The 26,199-nt window shown below is 38.6% G+C and overlaps 1 protein-coding gene across 5 annotated transcripts in view; it reads left to right on the forward strand.

The window, feature by feature from the left end:
* The window catches only part of pot1 (protection of telomeres 1 homolog), a 51,183-nt gene that overhangs the window by 17,322 nt on the left and 7,662 nt on the right, over positions 1-26,199 (forward strand). For 2 of the 5 annotated variants that reach the window (XM_017485904.3, XM_017485905.3), the window contains exons 2-10: positions 1,912-2,043; positions 2,173-2,245; positions 4,122-4,222; positions 6,938-7,045; positions 7,199-7,252; positions 8,824-8,929; positions 12,239-12,369; positions 12,611-12,901; positions 14,677-14,832. In XM_017485904.3, the coding sequence (XP_017341393.1) occupies positions 1,924-2,043; positions 2,173-2,245; positions 4,122-4,222; positions 6,938-7,045; positions 7,199-7,252; positions 8,824-8,929; positions 12,239-12,369; positions 12,611-12,901; positions 14,677-14,832 (1,140 nt within the window). In that variant the 5' untranslated portion in view covers positions 1,912-1,923. Of the gene's footprint in view, positions 1-1,911; positions 2,044-2,172; positions 2,246-2,295; positions 3,251-4,121; positions 4,223-6,937; positions 7,046-7,198; positions 7,253-8,823; positions 8,930-12,238; positions 12,370-12,610; positions 12,902-14,676; positions 14,833-26,199 lie in introns of those variants that run through there. The other 3 variants (XM_053685750.1, XM_047159799.2, XM_017485906.3) reach the window with 3 other exon arrangements.

Raw genomic sequence — 26,199 nt, forward strand, 5'->3', positions numbered from 1 at the left:
AGATCAATTATAATAACTACAGCTAAAAAGAGAACCACAATAAGCTTGCAGAGCTGCTGTCTATCCATCTGGATGGACGACTGATGAGCGGAACCCTGGAACATAAACAGGCGCGCTCTGACCAGTGTAGTTTAGTCACATGTGACTTGCATAAACACGTTTTGGTACGCGTTGGAATGTCGCCTGAACCGAGCCAAAGAGAAAATACAACATTGTATTGTATTTATACAAGAAGTCCCCATTTCGGAACAAAGCGCAGGTCTACAGGTGTGAAAATGCCCTTACACACGCTATTTTACTGGCTCAGCATGAGAGGATGTCACTGATTTCAGTTTGAACCCCTTTACCGGTTTAAAAAAAAGTTGATGTATATCCTTTTTCCCTTCACGCTGACCGATGGTGGTCTTACCTCTGCTCACTGAAGATAAAACGCATCGCTCGTTCACTGAAGATACAAAATTACTACAATGCCGTCTTCTTGCTGAGTTATGTAGTAACAAACGGCCCCAAGTGGGGAATTCGGGTTTAAGGAAAAACTCTTCAGGGCTACAGCGTCCAATGCCCAGGCCTGTTTACGGCCCTGTTGTGATTTAAAAAAAAAAAAAAAAAAAAAAAAAGAACATTTCTGATTTCAGACAAACTAATGCTGGCAGTATTTTATCGTGACACACTGCAGGTTCACCATTTACGTTGAATATATTGAAATGTACTGGTGTTTTGAAATGATCAGGCAACAGCAGCAATGACGGGACAAAAAATAATAATAAAGAACCTTGCATGATGAGTATCCAGGCCAATTTCTGAAGCTTTCCTGAAGTGTGTTTAGTTTCCTGTATCAAAATCGTCTCCCAGAGAAAACGTCATGTCAAGGATTCCATTTTAACCAGCGTTCAAGTTCGCTTTTGAAATCACAAATTACAGCAATCACAGAATGATGGATGTTTAGGAAATCTTTTAAAAATTTCACCTACATTGTGCATTCAACTAGGAAAGCAAACCAAAGAATGCAATCCCGGGAGCTGATTAAATTGCCCATTATAATGACAGCTACTGTCAGCTTGGAATCTTTTCTCATATGCCAGCTTTTTCATGGTTGTATTTTTGTATAAATAGAAGAATAACATAGTAATGTGATCAGATCACTGTGTGTGAAGCAGACATCCCGACTTTGCAGGAAAGGAAACCTGCTAGGAACTGGTTTATGCTGTGAAATTTTTCTAGTTGTATCATAGAGGAGGTGTTTTATTACAGATGACTCTTTGAGAAACAAACATTGTGAATATGGCTAAAATGATATAGCGCTCAGATCCGTTTCTGTCATGAGCTATTATATAGAAGATTTTTAATGAACTGCACTTTCAACTTTGTGGTGGGGACAACACCAGGCATATTAAAAAGTGGTGGGAACATCGTCCTCAGGATAAGTTAACCCTGATGTGTGTGTGTGTGTGTGTGTGTGTGTGTGTGTGTGTGTGTGTGTGTGTGTGTGTGTGTGTGTGTGTGTGTGTGTGTGTGTGTGTCTCTCTCTCTCTGTCGCCACGAGCAGAACAACACCGAAGCCAAGCAGCAGAATTACCAAATGTGCTGAAAAGCTGCGATTTTTTTTCCCCCCATCGCGTTTCACATGACTGTGTCGTCTGTACCAAAGTGCACAAGCTACAATTAAAAAAAAAAAAAAAAAAAAAAAAACCCTCTCATGCACTCTTACCCCAGTATGTGATGCGTGCTGCTGAAATTGTTACTTGCTATTTTTGTCTATGTTGTACAGCTCTAGACTCCAAGTGCTTTATTCTGAATTGGTCATCAATATAACAGGTTATTATCGTCCCCTCTGCGAGGGTAGCGTCTGTGCTTGCCGGTAATTTACCGTCTTTTCCTCTTCTGTTTTCTTTCTCGTTGTTCTCATAACAGATAATAAGAGCAATGCGTGTCCACGTGGTGAAACGCGCTTCTGACCTGGACACTACAGTCCCTCCACACGTCCGGCGGATCTCCATATCGAACCTCAAACTCACATCTGACTGTGTGCACAGGAGTGTGAAGGTTGCAAATTAGTACCCTTAATGTCACACCTCTTCCAATTCTCCTAAAATAAAACTAATCAGCTTAGAAAAACAAAGCAAAGCCTTGGCTGCCTGACTGCACTGTGTTTCTCTTTGTTCTTTTAAATAGGGTGAACTGGTTCAGAAGGGCCCTGTAGTGTCTTGCAGACAGACAGACCACCTGCTAAAGGCAGTTATCCAAGGTGAGCTTCTGATTAAAATGCCCCAAAAGCCTGTTTAATGCAGACTGCTGTGAAGCGGGTAGTTATATTGGAACTGTGGCCTTGATTCCGAGGTTATAGTAGGCACTAGCAGGTTTATGATAGATAGCACAAATCATTTTTACTCCCTGAGAGAAACTTCAGTTTGAGAGCTAGAGGAAATCAAGGAACTCCTTGATCCTGAGAGGCAGGCTAGCAGATTATTATGCGAATGATCTTAAACATGCAGTCTATGCTGTTTGCCCTGCATGCCCTCTGTATTGTTCTCCTGCATTTGGTTTAAGAGGATTTGAGCATAAACCAGGGCTGCACAATTCTTGATGTAATGGGAATTTACATTTCCTTAGAGTTGAGATCACGGTTCTCACTACATGACTGACTCGTTGATCAATTTTTTGGGACAATAGGAAGAATATGCGGACCTGCCAAGCTTCACGCATTTCGCACGAGTTATCGCTTAAAAATATTCCAGGAGAGCAATCTCCTTTGTCCCCCCGAGTAAGGGCAGGTCAGAATATAATGTGTTCTTACAGTCTGCATTTTGTATTATAAACTTACTGACCCTTTTGTGCTGAGCAAAAGTAACTGCTGTTCACGTTAGGGTCCCAAGAGCATGGGGTGTCCTCCAAAAGTTGAAAGAAATATTAACAGGCTGGTTAAATAATTAGACGTTTTTGATTTTCTGCTAACGGCAAATTATGGGTGAAAATCGGTCTTGATTAGCATGCCCTGTGTGTGTAATGCATCACTGGCTAGTTTTGAGCAAGGCGGCATGTGCAGCCATCACTTAAGATGTGTCGCAATCAGCTCCCTGGTTAAGAAGTCAGGGCACTGATCAGGGCGTCCAGTGCACTGGAACATTCGCGCTCTTCGATGAATCGATGCTCACTACGTTCCCTCACTGGAAATGATGTCATGTTTTCTGAAGCCTCTCTGCTGGGGGGAAAAAAATGCCGGACGAACTCTCAGCCAACTTCGTCTACAAATGTAAGCTGCTTGTTATCGTTGTTGTAGCTCTCAAATGATTACCTACATTAGCAACTTTATTTGACAATCTATATACGGTTTGTTTGAATCTAACGAATTTTAAGTGTTTAATGTTTTTAAAAATCAGCTAGCTAGCCTATGATCGTGTTTAAAGTATCATGACAGAAACACGTGTGATTAAACGAACATATTTATATAACATAATGTTAAAGGTATCGGTCCTGCCTGTTGTTGATAAATGCCCATGGTGACGTTTTACGACGCCAGAAATCGAGTCATCAGTGTCCTAATGTGTAGTGAGCCAGGGTCCTTAGCAGTGCCCCGAACCCGTGTACACGATATACTGATTCACCACCTAGGGCGCTAGAGAGCTTATTGAGACACACCTTTACTCACCCCAGCTGCTCATTTCATACGTTTTGTCAGAATTTGTTTAGTAAGTGGAAATGTAATATTTAGTACATCATAATAAACATTTGATTAGGATGAATTTGTTCCTTCTCATTACCACTTAGAGCTTAGCTTCCTGACGGCGGTCCTCCTCTTTTTCTTCTGTACACTCGCTGCACTTCAGGTGCATGCAGGAGATAATGTGGTACACCTCTACTTCTTCTTTCATGCAAAGGTTACCTGAGTGCATTTGCTGCAGAATCAACTTCTTTTCTTGAACTGAATTGCATCGAGTAACACATTGAGATCTCAATTTCAATATAATTGTTTGTGCAGCCTTGGTTAAAGCATTCTCTCCATGTTTCATAGCTCTGTTTGTGATTGTAGTATGAGAGAGATGAGTAATTGATCCTAACTACTTAGATTTTTGCAAATTATGCATGTTTATTGTCCCTTTCTTTCTTTTCGCTCTCTTTCTCAGATAAAGACACACAGAGTTCAGACTCATCACAACACACATCAATTGGGGTCATTTTTTTTGGTACGTTGGCGAAGGACTTTTCACAGACTGTCAGTCAAGGGGTAAGGCTCTGCATTAACGTATTATAACTACCTTTTAAGAAACCTGTGTTGATGTTGATGAGTCTCCTGCTGGGATGAGCCCTAAGCTTGACTTAGTTAAATTTAATACCATTAGTAAAGAAAGAGCTCTGCAGGAATAGTATTAAAACATAATAGGATTATATTTAATACTTTTACTCAATGGGAGTTCCACTCTTCATATGCATTAAAAAGGTGTTTTTAAACCTATAATAAAAAATGCTGTATTTATTATAATTCTGAACAGTTGTTGTTCTAAACATTGTTTACATGTAATTAAATCCTAATGTCAACAAGTTACAAACTAATAGTCTTCTGAAGTAATCATGTGTGTGAATATGATGTTAAAAACAAGGTAGTAGCACTGAAAATAAAAACACAACACAATCATCGTAGTTTGGCTTGCCTCCCTTCTGGCTGTGTGACAGAAAAATCCTCCCTGAGAGACGTGTTTAATCTGAGCCTTGCTGCTTTGCTTTATGAAATGTTGCTTTTTTGCTCTCTGGATCCTCTCCTTCTATCCCCTCAAGCCCTTGTGACTGCCTTATCACTCGTTTTGTTCATTAGTCCAAGAGCTGCTTTTTCATCAGGAGCCCTCCACTGTGGCTTATCCTCAGTGTTATTGTTAGTGTTATGCTGAGCGTGACTCTCTGGCTTCTTGTTTGTGGAGTGGGCTAAGCTCCCAGATAGCCTGTGGAATGAGCACTTCTTTTGTAATGTGAGCTGATGCTAAAACCCTGTATGTGATTACAGTAGACACGTGGCAGCTTTTATAAGTGCGTCGTGCTTCGCTTTGTCAGTTTGCTTTGTTGCATTTATAAAGAAGGAATAAACGTCCAGAAAAAGGAGGCATCCACTTCAAATGCCGTTATGTTTAATTTAGAGAAAGAGCGACACTGCTCTGTTATATTATGGATGCAGACATTTGAATAGAGCTATATATATATATAAATGCTCAGGTGTGATTAGTACATGGGTGTGGCAAAGAAGCTAGCCAACTGGAGCCTCTGTAAAAAGTTTTACAGCAGACGTTGTGGGTTTAGAGAGAGGGCGAACTTGATCAGACAGATGATCATACCAAATGTACTAATCTGGTTCTTTAAACACACAAGTGTTTGATCTGAAATAATTTGTTGATTGGAACGTGCCAATATTTTAAACTTTTCTTCCAGCCAAGCAGGTGACACACTGAACTCTGCTATCATTCATTCAAAAGCTACAGTGTGTTGCCAAGAAACTAATCAACGAGGCTAAAAAGTGGTAGACAACCTAATGTAATGACTAGTTAAAGCTGCAGAACTGAATTTTTGCATCTCTATCGCCATCTCTGTTTGAAACATAAAACTGCAGGTTACTTGCAGAATTATTTTCTTTACGTGGGATGTGCTTCAGCACTACACCTGCGTGGATGAAACTGATGGTTTGAGGTGTTCATATAAGTTATATATTAGCTTCAATACTTGACGAAGGTTGCGGCGGATGCGGTTTTCTTGCTGTAGAGGTGAGTTGACAGTTTGAACACTGATTTTTATTTTTACGTACTTGCGCAATAATTGTTTTTGTTCATTTTTAACCAAAGAAGTTAGATACTGCAGCTTTAACTAGTTACTTTAATACAGGCTAAGGGGAATAAGGGAAATGGATGAGTGTATCGTGTAGCATATGTTTGCATCCCCAACAAAAGTTTTGGCTATGAGATGTGGTTTGTCCTCACATCACATGTGAAAGATCTAGCATCTTTATTTATTGTGTTTGTTTAACTGAGGGGGCACAGTGGCTTAGTGGTTAGGACTGTTTCCTCACTGTTTTGGGTTGGGGGTTTGATTCTCGCCTCTGCTCTGTGTGCGTGGAGTTTGTATGTTCTTCCCGTGCTTCACGGTATATGTTTATTTTTTTCCTGTGTACTCCGGTTTCCTCCCCAGTCTACAGTGAATGCACCTTGTAAAAATCAACCAGACTGTGCATCGGCCATTGTGTGTAGTTCAGCAGGTGGAAAATTCAGATTGAGTAGTGTGAGTTATGTGTACAACAATGAAACATAATTGCTGTTTCAGATCTTTTTGTCTCGGTCCCTTAGTCTTATGGATATCAATACTATAGTATATCTAGGGCTGTTCAGTGCTGGAATATGTCACTTCCTCAGACAGAATAAGAACACGATTCTGTCTTTATACAGCGTCATGGTTTGTCCATCAGTAAGAGAAAATAAAAGGCTCTTGTTAATCTCTTCGCTGTTCTCCATATTTAGCTAGCTGGCTGCCTCGGTCATGTTTGATTAGCTTTGTCGTTGTGGCGTATCTCAAACACTGTTGTGTAAGTCACTCAAGCAGTACAGCATGTCCTCAGTCTGACTTCACGTTTCAGAAGGAAATACATCGACATACGAAATCAAATCGTAGCTAAAAATCGATTTTGTGGGGACTTTAAACATAGCTATGTATTTTGTCCGAATTTTTACATGTTTAATCAATTAATCTTGATCATCAAACAACAATGAGATGTTTCTCCTGTTTGACCAGAATGAAATCCTTTTATAAATAAGATTTGAAGACCCCTGCTTTAGACGCTTCGCTCAAGTCCACAAATCCAGGCATGATTGGATTCCCTGAGCTCAAGATCCCCATGCTCAAGATCAATTTAATGGCATTGTGCTGTTTTTGATTATCTTTTTGTCCGTTCCACTGCGTATTGCTCTAGGACATTGTCTTATTGTCTGGCTTCACCATCAGCAAGTCCCCTACTGAACAGACTGACGGACTGCATCCGTGTCTTTTGGAGATGAGTAGCACTGATGCCTGTGTGTATGTGAGTATCTAATGCTAATAATGACAAGCATTTCTGTTTGAAATCCGCAATCTTTGAATCGCTTGTTGTTTTTTTAACCATAAGAAAATACGACACTGCATGTACGGTTTGTAGTATTTGCATATGATTGATTTCATGCCGTGTGTTTCACAGGTGTATTCACCTAATGTTGTCGTCTCCAGTCTGCCTGCTGTTGTCAGCTCAGAGGTACTGTGTTTGCTTGCATATGTGCCTACATGCAGGCAGTAAGTCTGATACTACGTTTCAAAGAAGAAATATAGCTAATACAGTTCAGATGTGCTTACACAATTATGCATTTTTACATTTCTTGGCAAAGAATAAGCTGATTGCATATAAAGAGCAGCTAGTCTGAGAAGACAGGCGCATCCTCGTCTGTGCCATTTATTCCTTTTATATAAAACAGATTGCAGTTTCATATAATAGGGAGCTGACTAATCCCTATCGCATCCTTTCCAACTCTTTGCTTGGTTTCTGTGCTACTAATGGAGCATTTTATATTAAAATCCATAATTGTATTTGGTTGCATATTGATATGTGAGATGTTTCAGGATATTTTAGCTTAAATTCCTTACTGTATGTACTCTGTAGAAGTAGAGGTAGTACTACTTCTTGACTGGACCTTTTGTTAAGTAGTAATTATGCAGATAAAATAAATTACCACAACTTATTGGCAAATATTTGTGTTTATGCATGGATCACTCTTATTAGAAGTAGACTTTCAAAATCCATAAATTGTGTTTTGTAAAATGCTTTAGTTTAAATAAGAACTATAATCATCTGCTATAGCTGGAGGCATTGCAACTGATTTCCATCTCGCTGCTCTTCTTAAGGCAACGCGGCCATTTCCACTCCTTGCCAAACTACCAGTTGCTTGTTTAAATAATAAAAATGTTTTTGCATATTACAAAAAGCTCCCCTTTTTTCGTCCTTGATTTTTACATGGCCCATTTGGAAGCCCAGACCATTATGTTAATGTATTATTTTCCAGAATGTTAATGTGTGGTTGAACTGTTGTACTTCAAATCTAGTGTCGGTCTATCTTTTATGCATGTGTATATTGTAAGCTTGTTTGTCTAATCCTGTGCAATTGCCTTCACACTGCTTGTGGTACCAGTCAAAAGTTTGAACATGATCCAATATGTTTTTTTTTTTTCATAATCATGGAGAAATTTTAAAGGCTTATGCTTAAAATTTGTTCCAAAAGCGAATATAAATACTTAAAGTCTTTAACATAAGTCTTTAAACATATAATCTTTATTTATATAGCACTCTTCCATTTTGTGTCCATATAAATGCCCCCCAGCAAACAGGGTTATTAATTAATTTAAATTTATTTAGAGCTTAGGAAGAGCAGCCAGCAAGTTCTGAGCATATGTGGGAACATCAGCAAGACTGTTGGGGAAACTATCCCAGCTGGTCCCCTCATAAAGCTCCTGACAGAATGCCAGCAGTGGGCCAAGCTGTTATTAAGACTTTGGTCGCTGCATAATTCTTTTCATAGTTTAGATGCATTCACGATTATTTCAACATATGGAAAAATATGTAACAAAAAAATAATAATAATAATAAGTGAAAGAAAAGCCTTGATTGTGTAGGTGTGTTCAAACTTTTCACAAGTACTGTTTGACTGAAAAAGTTTTTACGCCCTGATGCTACCAGATTACGTTCAGGAGAAGCTGACAGTATGCTCCTGTGATTGTTTATTATTATTCACATGAATCACTGTTCCTCTGCATCACTCTTTTCTCTACATTCAGTCCAGGTACACATATGTCCCTTTAAATGAACTGAAACCCAGCAGAATAGTGAATGTGTATGGGCTGGTGACCTTCTTCAAACAGCCTTTTCCCACTAAAGGCACAGGTGAGTCCCCAGAATGCAGTAATAATGTGTTTTATTGTCATTTGTGCCCTTAAGCTCAGGCTGAGTCTGAGGGAAAGATGGATCTCGGCAGCGTGCTTAAACGTCTATAGCTAGTAGGCATGACAGTAAACCATCATCACCTTTCATAAACACAAGCATAAAATACACAAAAATGCATCCATTGTCTAATAGTTACATAAATGCAAAGTAAGGCCTTTCTGCGGTATCATCTAGAATAACATGACAAAAAAAATCAGTATTGCTTTACATTTTTTACTGCAGTAGTGAACATTGACCATCCCATGAACTTCAGCATTAATAATCAGTGAGTAATGTTAACAAAGTAAAATGACGTATGTATTACTTAGTGTTTGTTTAAATTAATGCCATGTTCAGTAATGAATCAAAATTATTATTGTTGGCAAAGTGCTGTGATATTGCTGAAATAACACACTTTGCACCATGCTGGTATATGAAAATACCCTGGGGTAGTAAGCCAGCTTGCTCTGTTCCATATCCTGTTTGAAACAGGACTTAGGCAATAGGATGATGGCTCTGAAGGGTCTGGATTTTGCACACTCTCACATTATACATGGAAGTCAGAATGGCAGCTTAGAAGGGATGCCTGTTGGCTGAAGTGCTTCATGTTTATCAGAGATCAGTCATCCTCAGCTTGCTTTCATACTAATCATAGGCATTATATGATCAAAGTCCGTGCACTACTTTGAACCTCTTTAAAGAACTCTTGAATGCACAGTTCTTAACTTCTTGGTTCTTGATTTCATTCGGACCTTTTTCCTTCTTGCCCGTCTCTCCTATCTCTATACATCCCTCAGTCTGGGACACTAGCATGACCTCCTTCTAGTCCGTGGGACGTGGTGTAGGTTACAGCAAGCAATTAGAAACGGTAGCACTAACAAATTACAGCTCTTCCACTAGCTCATGGAAAGAAATTCATATACTCTCTCACTTTCTCATTGCAGACATATCTGTCTTCCAGCTGCAATTATGTGTGCCTCGACACATTGGGATAATTGATCCTTCTAAAGGATGTGTTGTGCTGGTATCTTGTAAAGTCCTGAAAATCAATCCTCATTTCAGTCAAAAGCTCCTGTCCATGGATCATTGAGATGAGCAGAGAAAGTTCAGGCTCTTTTTTTTCCCCCCAATTTAATCAGCACAGAGGATTGGGCATTGTGCACATGTGATCTGCTCAGAGGCAACCACTTCATTTTAAATCAGTGCTGACTGTAAAAGGTCATAGCAGAAATAATAATAAGAGTTTTGAAACAGTAAACCTGATTTAATGCTTCTTATCGTTAAATGTTGCAAATATGTTTGTTTATTTTTTGCGACATTCAGCTTCTTTCTCCTCTGTTTAATTCTATTCTCTCATTTATTTTCTACTCTCTGCTCTCTTTACTCTGCTCAAATGCGAATGTTTTGCTGTTTTCAAAGCAAATAACCGTTTGGAGTTGCATAATGAATTAACCTTATGAATTGCAGAGACTCCATCTGGCAACATTTGTGTTGTAATGAGACTGATGCTTAGGTACTCAGTCATTCCTTGAAATATTAATTGAAAATAATTTCACCTGCATGTGATGATACAAACACTAGTGATGGTTATTAGTTATTCTTATATCAGGCATTCTTACTTGTACTCATTTGTTACTGGAATAATTTTCTTTGTGTGCTTAACTTTTTTTTTTTTTTTTTTCTTCTTCTTCTTCCCCCCCTTTATCTGATGGTTCCTCAAGAACAGTTAACAAAAGACATAAAAGTAACAATAATGAATGAGGCAAAAATAAATAGTAATATTACTGAGTATCATATAGTTAATGAATGAATAATGGAAGGTCAATTTAATATACGATCAACCATAACATTAAAACCACCACTGAGAGGTGAAGTGAATAACATTTGATTATCTTGTTACAGTGGCACCTGTGAAGGGGTGGGATATATTAGGTAGCAAGTGAATAGTCAGTTTTCGGAGTCGGTGTGTTGAAAGCCGGAAAGACTGGCAAGCATAAGGATCTGAGCGACTTTGACAAGGGGAAAAATTTGATGACTAGAAGACTGGGTCAGAGTTTCTCCAAAATGGCAGGTCTTATGGGGTGTTCCTGCTATGCAGTGGTTAGTACAGGTACCTATGAAAGTGGTCCAAGGAAGGACAAAAGGTGAACTGGTGACCGGGTCATGAGTGGCCAAAGCTTATTAACGCACGTGGGGAGCGAAGGTAAGCTCATCTGGTCTGATCCCACAGAAGAGTTACTGTATAGAAAGGATAGAAAGGTGTCAAAACACACAGTGCTTCACAGCTTGCTGCATAATAGGATGTGTAACTGCAGACCAGTCAGAGTGGCCATGCTGACCCCTGTTCACCGCCAAAAGCACCTACAATGGACATGTGAGCGTCAGAACTGGACCAATGGAAGAAGGTAGCCTGGTCTGATGAATCACGTTTTTTTTTTTTTACATCAGGTGAACGATTGGGTGTGTGTGTCGCTTACCTGGGCAAGCTGGTGGAAACAGAATGATGCTCTGTGCAGTGTTCTGCGGGGAAACCTCGGGAGCTGGCATTCATGTGGATATTACTTTGACACGTACCACCTACCTAAACATTGCTGCAGACCAAGTACATACCTCCATGGCAACAGTATTCACTAATGGCAGTGGCCTGTTTCAGCAGGATAATACGCCCTGCCACACTGAAATAATTGTTCAGGAATGGATTGAGGAACATGGCAAAGAGTTCAAGGTGTTGACTTGGCCTCCAAATTCCCCTCATCTCAATCTGATTGAGCACCTGTGGGATGTGCTGGACAAATTGATCTGATCCATGCAGGCCTCACCTTACAAGCTTCATGGCTTAAAGGATCTGCTGCCAACGTCTTGGTGCCAGAGACCACAGCACACCATCAGAGTTCTTGTAGAGTCCATGCCTCGACAGGCACTTACATAATATTAGGCAGGTGGTTTTAATGTAAGTGTGTGTGTGTGTGTGTGTGTGTGTGTGTGTGTCCATCTCTCTATCTATCAATCGATAGACACACACACAGGACTGTTGCATTGGTTTTATCCCACCATCAAATGTGGACCAGCCTGCAGTGGTTTTATTGGTGCTTTACATTTATACTGATAACTGCTTAAGGGTAAATACTTATTCAATATCTAGTTAAGATATGTGCTGGTGCTCATTCTTTATCCATTTAATTTACTATTGAAGCTGATTTGTAAGGTAATATTGACAGTTCTGTGCACCTAAGCCACTCTGATCACCATGGACACATTGATTTTCTGTAGATTACTGCTCTACACTGAAGATCACAGACAAGTCAAATGTTAAAGTGAGCTGCACCATTTTCAGTGAAAGGCTCGAGGACCATCCTAAAATCTTCAGAATCGGAGACATCATTCGTCTTCACAGAGTGAAGGTGAGGCGATCAGAGGACTGTGTATTTGCCAAATTTGATAGACTTCACTCACATTAACTAGGCTAGATTTAAACTGTTGAAAGTGCTTCTTTGATTACATCCACTTAGGTTGTAAGTACTTTGAGTGCTAAGCACTGTAATGTACTCTAATCCCAACGATTACTGTTGATTAAGGTCTATTTAAGCAATATGTGAGTCATTTAAATGTTCACGAAGAGTGCGTTGGAATTTATGTACACAGGCTCAGATTTTCAACGGATCCATGACTCTACTGACCACGTTAGGCTGGTCTACCGTCACATTTGATGGGATGATTGACAGCCCTATTGAGCCACGAACATCAAGTAGGACCTTTCATTTTGGTGAAGCCGATAAACATGCAGTGGAGGAGCTGCGTCAGTGGGCAGCAAGCCAACTTCTAGCCAACGAGTCCACTGTCCCCCTGTCCTCGGTACACCCCAAGATGTTTTTTGATTTGACCTGCCAGCTGCTAGCTAAAGCCAGAATGGATACCAGGTGCATGCTACTTAAGGTGTGGTACATGAGACTATTTATTACACTTTATGGCATATCTGAATTCTCATTATGTTGGAGTTATATAGATATTTTACATCTTATCACATTCAACTGCTTTTATTTCCAGCAAATTTCTTAACATGTGTAAGTATTGGTATTAACATCAAAAGATTCAACAACTGAGACATAAACTGAACAAGTTTCACAGACATTTGAGGAACAGAAATGGAATAATGAATCCCTGAACAAAGGGGGGGTCAATATTAAAAGTAACAGTCAGTATCTGGTGTGTTCACCAGCTGCTTTAAGTACTACAGTACATCTCATCCTCATGGACTGCACCAGATTGGTCAGTTCTTGCTGTGAGATGTTACTCCACTCTCCCACCAAGGCATTTGCAACTTCTCCATCACGTCTGTGGGGACACATGGTTACATGTAATTTTCCACTGCAAGGACGATCAGCTGTCCTTCCTGTCTCCCTGTAGCACTGTCTTAGAAGTCTTACATTACACAAATAGGTGTCTTAGATATACATACACAGTACTGTGCAAAGGTTTTGATACAAACTTTTGTGTTAGATTTTTATTTTATGACTTCAACATTATTGAGTCAGTACAAAAAACATTTTAGATTCTCAAACATTAGTTTTATAGCACAAAATGAATTGTTTGTATGTCAGTAAAGAAAGCAGCATATTATGTAAGAGAAGGCTGCTGGGTTTTGCTGCAAAAATAAGAAGCGAGTACGACAGTCAAAGTCTCCAGAAGAATCGTGGCTGATTCTGCATCATGCTCAATAAAACTTACAGCTCATTTCCTTATAAAACTGCACACATTGTACCGGAGACTTTTATTTTTTGTCACACCAGATATTGACTTTGTTTAATTTGCTGCTGTTTACGGTATATTTAAAAAATGTAGAAATATTTAATTTCATTATTTTGAAGCCATCTTTGCTCTAAAGCATTTTTTTTTGCATGTGCCTAAAACGTTGCACAGTAATGGCTGTGTGTGTGTGTATGTATGTATGTATGTGTATATATATGTATGTATGTATGTATAATATATGAGAGATATAGATATAGATAGATAGATAGATATTAGTGTATATAATATGTGTATATTATTTTAATCTGTTATTTAAGATATAAGAGGAAATTCAGTGTCTTCTCAAGGACAGGCATCATGAATTATCGTATATACACTTAATGTCCACCTTATTAGGAACACCTGCACATTCATGAAGTTATCATCCAATCATATCACACCAGCACACTGCTAAATATCATTCAGAAAAAGGTCAGGAGCTTCAAGTAGCACATCTCTGTGTGAAGGCAGATGAGGCAATGGATATAGAGGAGTCTGGAATGATTGACAGTATTTACTGACCAATATTAACTGACCCTTTCTGTAAGCCCTGCCCCCTTTAACCATTCTCTCATTAGTATTGTTTTGGTTAGTGCTCATGGTGTTTGAAACATGGCTTGACACAGCACACTCTCTTTTTGTCTATGTAAATGGAGAATATGAAATAAAATCTATCAATGTATGTTTGACATAGTTTAAGTCCGGTTTAGACACCTATAGTTAACAATTATTTATATTTATTAGGAACGCCACAGACGGACAAGACTAAGCATTATTGCTCTTTGAGGTTGTCAAGTCTGAAGATGCCATCTCCCATAGCCACAGAAATTGTTGGACGCTTTACAAAAAAATTATTTTTGTTCATTTGTGAAAGTGCCTGTTGATAATCTAGCACCTACAGTAGGTTTACTTTTGTTGCTCAGGTCTGGGATGGGACAAAATGTGCGCACCCTCTGCTTAACGTGGCCGTGGCTCCAGATGCTTTAGAGGGTCAGTCCAGTCCCTCTCAAGATCGAGAGAACATGATCGCTAACGTTCTGGTCTACGACAACCATGTGGAGGGAGCCAGTAAGTTGAAGGTAAGGAAGAAAAAATTCTTTCCAGTGGTCGGATTAAATGTAGCGCTTCATCATAATAAATGTTTAATGAACTTGCTGTAAACTGTAGCTGTGAAGATGTGGGCAGCAAGAAAAATAGCTTTCATATGGAAAAACTGTATTATGCATGTATAATAATATGTTGCTACCAGAGCTTTGTGTTACGATAACTAATCCTTTAACTCGGTCTCAGTTTATTAAAAATGAATGGTATGATCACAGCTGTAAAGTGCACCAATAATGTTTCATGTGCTGGAAGAAATTTACTTGCACAGCTGTAAAAATTGTGTTTGGAGTGTAGATATCTCAATATGCATATTTAAACCAGTGGTGCAACTGAGAAGTGTTTGCTATATCGTCAGGAGATCATGAGTCACCTGTCACTGGGAGTCAGGGAGAGCATAATTCGCCTTGCTCTCTCTGTGGAAAGAATGCCATTAGGCTGGATTTATATGTACTTGTAACTGCGTATACATAAGATGCTTGCTGCCTGTAATCTGTGGATTATTTGTTGTTTGTTTGGTGGTGGTTGTGTTTTTTTGGCAGGTCTGTAAAAATTGATGTGAAATATGTGCATGATGTAGTACTAACATACGTTGTATGGGCAGTATAGCACAATGTCCACAACAGACTGAACAAACTGCTTCAAACTAGAAGCGAATCACATCATTCTGTACAATTTCAAGCAGGTTTGGCATCAACACTAAGTAATTTCCTAAATATGGTGACTGTTGTCAGTCAAACCTAACAAAGTGTCTATCTTTGAATGCTGTAGATTAGTACTTTTAAATGTCACAATTTTCGATTTGAGCTGCAGCTCATGAGGAGAGTCGTGACATTAGTGGGAAGTTTTATAGGCAAACTAACTGAGCACTTCCGTGTGCTTGGGCAGCTGCATGGATTTGGTATTGACAAATAAGTGTCCCTGAATTGTTGGTATGAAATCATTTCGCAGGTTAATATGGATATCGTCTGGATGGACGTGCCATCTAGTGGATAACACTTTTAATCATCTGGATGTGCAAAAGGGATGCAGGCATATGCGAACAATGCCGCTTGTGTAGCTGCTGTTCTGTACTTTGTGAAATAAGAATGTGTTTGTGTCACCTCTCCGACTAGTATCTGTTGTGCAGTAGGTTTTTCCAGTAGAGTTTTAGGAGAGAGACTTGATTTCCTTGCTTTTCCAGGCCTCACTGATTGCAGTGGTGTGTATATGCAAGCATTCTTTGATTAGTAATTTGTCTTTTTTTAACTGCTGTTTTTTTGTGTTTGTTTTGTTTCTCATCCACATATTGTAAAGCCTGAGCTGCTTCTCTTGTATGGCATGTGCAAGGCTGTCAGATTTTGGCTCTAGAAGATGGATTGCACTTTTCCAGTGTTGTCCCCTTTAGGATATGTGTGTTACCCATTTCTGTAATCACTGATGTATGACAGTCCCTCTTCCTTAGTTGAATTGTAAAGAATTTTCTTTTTCAGTTGTTTTGAATTGTTCCAAATGGTTATACTTTTTTGAAGACTTGTCTTCAGAATTGAGCAAAATCCTGTTCAGAGAATTGCCTTTTGACTTTGTGTGACAGTCTTCAACCCAATGTCCCAGACATAAGAATGGGGAAAAAAGATGTGTGTGTGTGTGTGTGTGTGTGTGTGTGTGTGTGTGTGTGTGTGTGTGTGTGTGTGTGTGTGTGTGTTCCTCCAAATGTATTGGAACACTGCCAGTTGTATTATTTTTTTTATATTCTCTGAAGATTTTGGGTTTGATCTCAAAAGATGAATGAGAGGATGGATCAGAATTTCATTGTTAATTTCCTGATATTTACATCACCTTAGGTTTGACCCTACTCAATTTGTAGGTGAACAAATGTAAAGTATCAATAAAGTAATTAATGTTGGTTGCATACCCTTTACTTGAAATAATGTTGCATTCTTCTTTTGTGATTCTTTTCCAGACTTGTACTACAGTTTCTTTCAGAAAATGCATTGCCAATCAGGTTGTAAGGGATAGTTCAGCCAAAAATGAAAATTCTGTCATCAGTTACTCACCATCATGTTGTTTCAAACCCATACGACTTTTGTTCATCTTCGGAATACAAATGAATACATTTGAATGAAACCTGGGAGATTTCTGTCCCTCCATTTACAGTCTAAGTAACCAAAATTTCCAAGCTCCAAAAGGTTCATAAAGGGGTTGTAAAAGTAACCTATGTGACTCTAGTGGTTTAATCCCAATCTTATGAAGCAATGTGAATACTTTGTGTGCGTAAAAAAAAAACTTAAATCAAGTCTTTATTCACTAAATAGCTTAACTTGTACATAGATCTCGGAGGTGTGTTCTTGAGAGAATCACAACACATGTGTGCTGTGTTGATGCAAGAGCAGAAAAAAAATGCAATACTTCCTCCATGTCGAAATCTGCAGACATCTTTGTTACAAAGATTGTTCTTTGTGACTCAGTTTGTAAACAGCGTCCCTCTTTCTCTGCTTTAACAGTGCCATGCTTCCTGGTCCTGCAGAACATGAGGGTGAGCAATTATTCCTTTAAGGTCTGGTGAGTGACTTGGCCAGTCTAAAACCTTCCACTTTTGTCCCTTCACAAAGTACATTGTTTAGTTGGCAGTGCGTTTTGAGTCATTCTCTTGCTGCCTGATGAAGTTCCCCCAATTACACTGGATGCATTTCTCTGTAAATTGGCAGACCAAATGTTTCTGTAGTCCTCTATTCATTCTGCTGCTACCATCATGAGTTACATCATCAATAAAGATTAGTGAGCCTATTCCAGAAGCAGCCATGCAATCCATGACACTACCTCTACCGTGCTTAACCAATGCGCTTGTATGTTTTGGATCCTGAGCAGATCCTTTCTTTCTCCACTTTCAACTTTCCATTTTTTTTCCTAGGCTGACCTGTGTCTGGTTGTTGGTACACCAGGGGTTTCTTTCTTTTTCAGGATATTCCAAATTGTTTTACTAGCTGTGCCCAATGCCTGTGCAATGCAATTCTCTCTCTCTCTCTTCTCAGCTTAAATGGCTTGCTTTTCTTCCATAGACAGCTCCCTAGTCTTCATGCTGGTTTATCATTTTTTTTAACAAATGCAGTCTTCACAGGTGAAACCCAGGGATCAAACCAAGAGTAGCCATTTTGGGCAACAAGAAGCACCTGTCCGTCCAAAGGTGCCATGTTCGGAGTTGTTTAACACATCTAGATGTAAATATCAGGAAATGAAAATAGAAATTCTGATCTATCATCTCATGTTCATCTTTTTATCACAAACCAAAATGTCTTCACATATTACTTTGCCTAAAATAAATGTTTCCTTCATTTCTAATCAGATGGACACTTGGAAGTTTAATCTGTCTTGGAAGTGTTTGACTTCATGTACACAATAAAAGCACTGAATATTGAAGGTCTTCTCTAAACGCTTAAAGAATAAAGACTCAAACTACTGACAGCTTTTCTACTTTTACTCTCTTTGTATTAATATTTCAGAGAGAGCTTGGCTTTTTTTTATTATTATTTCTTTTTGTGTTATCTTGGGCTTTGGAACAGTATGATTTTGGCCTTGGCTTTAAATCTAACACTTTAGATTCTTTTCTTTGGACCTGTATAGCTGTGGCTGCCTTTATATTCTTTAGTGTGTTGATCCTACCTTGTTGTGAGGGTGTAGGATTTTGTGCACTGGGTGTAAAACAAAGGTTTTAAGGTTATCTCCATAGAGCCTGTGTAGTTCTATAACTTCTGTCTGACCTTGTTGTTTGCGATTGTGCCATTGTCATATGGGACTGTACACTGTGTCTGGGAAATCTGGACCTTACTATTATAAGACTGTTTCTGGGTGAAAAGAAATAATTTTGAGATATTGGACATCAAAGTTTTGACATCTCAGCCAGCAAAACTCTAAGGAAGCAGAATCATTTAGAGTTCAATAGGGCTTATGCTTAAAAATTGGTTTAATGTACATTATTAAATCCTGACATTTAAAATGCGGAGTGTTGACCAGGTGTCAAATTCACACACAACTTCGTCTTGCTGTAATGTTGCTCATACCACAACACTGATGATTCTTGAAAGTCACTGGTCAGAAGTGATGGTTAATTTCTTTTACAGCAGCTCTGACAATAGTGTCCGCTGTAATTCTAATGATTGATTTATATTAATGCACTGATTCTAATACAGCATTGTTTCTATAGTAACAACTCATTCCCAGGACTCCAGTGTTTCCCACAGGTTGAGAATTTAATTGTGGTGGTGGTTGGTGTGGCGTATGACTGTGCGGGTTTAGTAATAAACTAGTCAAACAAAGGTTTATGGATAAACTATTTATTGCAAACGAATAACTACTCAAAATAAATAACTATATAGAGTGGTGCTTGAAAGTTTGGCAATTTTTCTATATGTCTGCATAAATATGACCTAAAACCTCAAGTTCTAAAAGTTGATAAACAACCCAATTAAACAAATGAGACAAAAAATATTATACTTGGTCATTTATTTATTGAGGGAAATGATCCAATATTACATCTGTGAGTGGCAAAAGTATGTGAACCTTTGCTTTCAGTATCTGGTATGACCCACTTGTGCAGCAATAACTGCAACAAAACATTTCCGGTAACTGTTGATCAGTCCTGTACATCAGCTTGGAGGAATTTTAGCCAATTCCTCAGTACAAAACAGCTTCAGCTCTGGGATGTTGGTGGATTTCCTCACATGAACTGCTTGCGTCAGGTCATTCCACAGCATTTTTATTGGATTAAGGTCAGGACTTTGACCTGGCCATTCCAAAACATTAACTTTATTCTTCTTTAACCATTCTTTAGTAGATGACTTGTGTTTAGGGTCGCTGTCTTGCTGCATGCCCCACTTTCTTGAAGTTCAATTTATGGACAGATATCCTGACATTTTCCTGTAGAATTCGCTGGTATAATTCAGAATTCCTTGTCCTTCAGTGATGGCAAGCCGTACAGGCCCAGATGCAGCAAAACAGGCCCAAACCATGAGACTACCACCACCACATTTCACAGATGGGATAAGGTTCTTATGCTGGAATGCAGTGTTATCCTTTCTCCAAACATAGCCTTTCTCATTGAAACCAAAACTTCTATTTTGTTCTCATCTATCCACCAAATATTTTTTCAACAGCCTTCTGGCTTGTCCACATGATCTGTCGCAAACTGCAGCCGGGCAGCAATGTTCTTTTTGGAGAGCATCGGCTTTCTCCTTGCAACCCTGCCATGCACACCATTTGTTGTTCAGTTAGGGAAAAAGTTGCCACTGCTAGTCTTCCATTGAATTTTGATGTACCACTGAATTGCTGTGTCACACACGCCTGACATGCGCATTGTCTTGATTTTATCTTCTGACTGGATGTATGGGAAACATTGGACTCTCCATGTAATATAAGCTTTAAAATAATTGGGTTGCACTGTTATAATGAAGATTTCTGCAAGGAGACGTTTATTTCGCATTTATGGAAGGAGTCTTGGGTGTCGGTAAGATTTCTGCCACCAGGGCGTCTTCAGCCCAGAGGATGCTGCGCCTTCTGATTTCTTGTTATGACAAGCTGCTGCTGTTGTTATTGTTGTTGATGTTAATTAGCTTCAAGAGAATTAAAAAAGAGAATCTTAGATGTAAAGGTTAAAAGTATGACATGCCATTCTTTAATAAATGAAAAATTGTAATCGTTGACAAATTGTTGTGGTATAAGAGGAATAAAACACTTTGGAACATTCTGCTTCATGTCAGGCTGTCTCGCACCAGCTCGGCTTTTTTTTCAGCAATGAGATAACTCATACTCTTTTATTCCAGTTTGTTTAAGAACAGCTTACAAAACAAAACATCCCCCAATATTAGTTAATAGTTCATCAATAAGAGCTTGTGGCTTAATTCATTAAAAAATACTTTTATCATTTTAACTTTTCTTGTATAAAAGAGTTCAGTAAGTTTAAAAAGCAGATAGTAAATTAAATTTGCAATGTGGTAAGTTTAAATGTTTTACTTTTGAAAAACATAAAACAAGCCATTTTTATTGCAATGCATTTAAAATGGTCTTAATTTTGTTACATTTTTGATTGCTGAATATGGTATTTGTTGCGCGTTATCCTTCAATATCTTTCATCGGCTTGTTTTGATCTATATTTGTTTTATTACTACTTCTCTATATGCTTAAAGTTGCTTTGTTTTAGTTTTTAGTGAGGGAATGATGGCACCCATACAATTAAAGGACTTAAAACAAGGCTGGATACGCTTGTAGGTGAGCGTTGGACCACTGCTACATGCAAAATATTTGTAGTTCCTTTTATATGGAGTTCAAATCCGGAGACCAGAAGGGGCCATTAAACATTTATTTGTGTACAGTGTTAAGATATGGAAGGAAATGCCTTTTAATGAATGCCTGCTGATTAGTATTTCTTTTCAGACAGTTTATTCACTAGATAATAGCAATATTTTGTTACTGTTCTCAATATATGTGCCCCTGTCATCTGTAATATTGTGTGAAAGTGCTGGAGCTTTATACTGGACAGGAGTGAATAATAGAGTGAATAAAGCAGGCCATTACGATTACGCAGACTGAGAGGGAGAGCTTTACGCTGGTGAAGAGAGGGCCAAATCAATACGGTAACAGCGAGAGGTCCTGACTGTAAGGGTCTCGCACACACTGCATGTGATTCAGAGCACAGTCACAACGTCGTGTCGCACAGAGTTGCTAATAGCCAGCTATACAGCAGCTTCAATTACACATGAACGATCCTAATAACTGTCTCACTCGTCACATCAGTGTGTGACTGTAGTCAGCTAGTGAATTAATAATACTGTATTTCAGGGGTTTCTATTTAGTGGAGAAAGCCCCAAAGATTTTCTGAATATCAAAAAATTACCCTAAGATACCTTATATCTGTTTTCCTTTCCATTTGCATCATGTGTCCCAGGCCAGTTTCAAGTGTTTCATCTGAAAAGGAATGCCTGGAGTAATAGCATGAAATGAATCTATGTCTGGAACCTATTAGCTAATTAAAAAAAGGTCAGTACTTGGATATAATAATTAATGTAGTTGTCAAGCTTGAAAGGAAGCAGTCAGGGACAGATTTCCCCAAAACACTGTAGCACACAGAATTTTGGTGTTCTTAGACTTCGAGTAGTAGTTTTTATCATGTGAAGTAGAATAGAAACATTAGAAAACGGATTCCTGCTAGAAGATGATTTATGTTTTAAAGCAACTATTCAGTTTATAAACATTTCACTAAGGTAGAGCCAGGAATGTTCATCCTCAAGTTCCACACTTGGTAGCTGTCAGTGTTTAGACACACGCAGACAGTTCTAGCGCTATAAGCTATACAATGTGTAGCCTAAAAAAGCTGATGATGAATTGGCACAATTTTTGAGATGATTAAGATGATGGCACAATCTTGATGGTTTTTTCTATATTGATATACATTAATTCAATACTAAACTGAGCCCATACCATTGATGTACAGCATAGAGTCATTGGCTGGATGAGAGAAGTAGAGACCTTTTGTGATTGTCTACTGGTCTAAATTTAAGTGACAAAAATGTCAAATGTAAGGTTTTTTTCTTGGAAATCGAAGAACAAGTACAAGTGTTCAATTTTAATAACGCTCGAAAAAATATAAATATGGCAAGTATTTTCCACCCTTGGCTGTTGAGATTTTTATTTCCATTTGACTAAGATACAGTTGTTAAAGGAATAAGTGCACTAGAAGATATGCAAGTGGCATTTTTCAGTGGTTGGAGTTGGCTCACAGTGGTGTGACATCCTGTCTGTATTCACATCTGACTATCAATTATTCATGCAGGGAAAGAAAGAGAGTGACTGAACACACACATGCTCCCTGCCTGTGATTTCCTCAGACAGCAGGCTGATAACACATGTCTACCTAGAGTGGGTTATAGGTATGCTTATGTAATTTGGTGTGAATGTGGATTAGGGGAATAAAGAAAAAGACAACTATAGAAAACACTGAATTAATTGTTGTTCTGCATGTAGAGTCATGCCAGATGCGAAAGGGAACTGGGTTTCTCTTCACCAGTCATCGTCACTCTAAAACCTTTATACCGAAACAAATGAATGTGTAAGTGTTACTGAAAAGAGAACTTGAGTTGGTCGTGTTTTTATTGAATGGGACTATGGGCACATGTGGTGTACTATTTTAGGAAACGCTGGTTTAAGGCATTTTGGCTAATGTGTCTGGAAAATGTTTGCTGACATAACGGCACTTTTTTTGACAGAGATGAATAGAACCGAGCGCTGCAGTCATTCACTTGCGCATTTCCAAAACCTGACAAAAGCTTAGGAGGAGATGATGATGATGATGATGATGATGTCAGTCTGCTAGCCTATTCTTTCTGTTATCAGAGAGCTGGGGAGAATGTCATCTACAATACAGTGCTGAAAATGAATGTTTGGATGGGAATGTCAGTTTTGTGTTGTGTCCTTACTTATGGTTAACTGCTTAAAATGCTATAATTTGTTTTATTCTAGGACATGACTGACATAGTGGTGATCTTAATATGCAGTTAGTTTATATTCTGGATCAGTGAATTTGCTTATAGTGGATGGCAGTGTCCATGTTTTATATTTTTGTGCGTGTATATGTATGTGTGTGTATATATAGGTGTGTGTGTGTCTGTGTATGTATATATGTGTGTGTGTGTGTGTGTGTATGTGTGTGTATGTATATATATATATATATATATAACATAAACACAGACAGTTAGGTCCTCAAATATATGGACAGTGACACTATTTTCATAATTTTGGCTCTCTAAATGAAATAAGTGCTGAGATGCAATTGAACTGCAGACTTTCAGCTTTACTTCAAGGGGTTGAACAAAATTATCATATGAAACATTTAGTAATTGCAACCATTTTTATGCACGATTCCCTTATGTCAGGGCCTCAAATGTCATTGGACTGATTAACAATCATAAATAAAACGTTAATTTTTAATACTTTGTCGGGAATCCTTTGCAGGCAATGACTGCTTGAAGTCTGGATCCCATGGACATCACCAAACGCTGGGTTTCCTGCTGTCTGATGCTTTGCCAGGCCTTTACTGCAGCTGTCTTCAGTTATTGTATGTTTGTGGGTTTTTCTGCCTTAGGTTTTGTCTTAAACAAGTGAAATGTGACTGATCAAATCAGATGATTGATCTTGGCATTGCAGAATATTCCACGTCTTTGCTTTAAAAAAAAACTCCTGGGTTGCTTTCGCAGTATGTTTTGGGTCATTGTCCATCTGAAACGTGAAGCGCTGTCCAATTAACTTCACTGAATTTGGCTGAATCTGAGTAGACAATATATTCCTAAACACTTCAGAATTCATCCAGCTCCTTCTATCTTCTGTCACATCATCAATAAACACTAGCGACCCAGTGCCATTGGAAGCCATGCATGCCCGTCCCATCACACTCCCTCCATCATGTTTCACAGATGATGTGATATGCTTTGGATCATGAGCCGTTCCAAGCCTTCTCCATACTATTTTATTCCCATCATTCTGGAACAGGTTGATCTTAGTTTCTTCTATCCAAAAATGCTTTTCCAGAACTGGGCTGGCCTTTTTATTTTTTTTTGTTTTTGTTTTTTTTTGGGGGGGGGGGAGTCTAATCTGGCCTTTCTATTCTTGAGGCTTATAAATGGTTTCCACCTTCATGGTGAACCCTCTGTATTTGCTCTTGTGAAGTCTTCTCTTTATGGTAGACTTGTATAATAATATGCCTACCTCCTGGAGAGTGTTCTTCACTTGGCTGGGTGTTGTGACGGGGTTTTTCTTTACCATGGAAAGGATCCTAGAGTCATCCACCACTGTTGTCTACCGTGGACGTCCATGCCTCTTTTTTTTTGTTGCAGAGCTCATCAGTGCATTCTTTTTTTTCTCTCAATGTTCCAAACTGTTGATTTGGTCAATCCTACTGTTCCTGCTATCTCTCTGATGGAATTTTTTTATTTTTATTTCTTTATTCTTTGCAGCCTAAAGATGTTTCCCCTGCATTGAGCTCTCCTTTGACCGCTTGCTGTGGGTTCACAGCAACAGTTTCCAAATGCGAGTGCCACACCTGGAATCTACTCCAAACCTTTTATCTGCTTAATTGATGAAGAAATAACGAAGGAATAGCCCACACATGTCCATGAAACAGCTTTTGAGTCAAATGTCCAATTACATTCGGTCCCTTGAAAAAGAGGGGCTACATATTAAAGAGCTTGAATTCCTAAATCCTTCCTCCAATGTGGATGTGAATGCATTTAAATGAAAGATGAGAGACTGCACTTTTTAAGCCCATATTTATTATTTAACTGTAACTTAAATATTTTATTTTTTTTGCTAGTCAGATATTGTAAGTTACAACTTCATTAATTATTACATTTTGTGCAAAGTCCATTGGTCCCTATTCATCTGGTCTCATCTGGTCTGCTAAATGGAAACCTTTCGCCATGTCTTCAATAGCTTGTGACCAATTAGCAATGCGGTCAATAGTACATGTTTCCAAGATATTAAAATCCTAAAAACGTCATGTCAGTCTGTGCTGGTGGGAGTTAATATGGTAGTTCATGCACATTTGTGTGTTATGCGAATTGGTTTGACATTGGCTATGTGAAAATCTCTTCTTTTTTTTTCTTTTTTTTTGTATGCTGAATGTCTGTAAGCATACTGTATAGATGAGGATCCAGTGAAATACCGAGTTATCCAGTTGTATGTAGCTGCAAATCTGAGGTTAATAGAGTTTTCGATGCTGGGACCTACAGTCTTTGTAAGAGCACTACCTCATTCTAGCTGTTCTCTGCGAGTTCCACTGCAGGGACCTTCGCACTTAATTGAATTAATTTTTTTTGGCCCAACAAATGAACAGAATATTCATACCCATTTAACTGTACATGCATCCGCAGACTCTACAAAACATTAAGATAAGGCAAGTATAATTCTACATTAATTTCATTCCTAATTGGTAGCACCACTTGCATCCATTTGAGACAAGTGAGACGTGGAGGTGTATCCGAGGAAGTGTGAGCAAGAAAAAAATGAATGAGTGTGTCAGGAACCCCAATGACTAGAAATTTCTCAGTGATGATGCCTAAAATGTATGGAATAATATGGTGTACAGGCATTCAGCTATTTATGACTGTTTCTTTTATAATTAGTGAGCACAAGAATGCCAGGATTTGCAGGTATACCCAGCACTATAACTCTGGTAAATCAAATATAACTCTTGTAATGACGGTATAACTCTGGTATTAACTGGATCCTCATCTAATTGTATGCAAAAAATGATCGGACTGCCTTTCATTGTGTTTCTTCCAAGTTAGGTTTTTGTCCAAGTTCTTCCATTTTGATTGTGTCAT

The sequence above is a fragment of the Ictalurus punctatus genome, chromosome 14, assembly GCF_001660625.3.
Source record: "Ictalurus punctatus breed USDA103 chromosome 14, Coco_2.0, whole genome shotgun sequence".
NCBI lineage: Eukaryota > Metazoa > Chordata > Actinopteri > Siluriformes > Ictaluridae > Ictalurus > Ictalurus punctatus.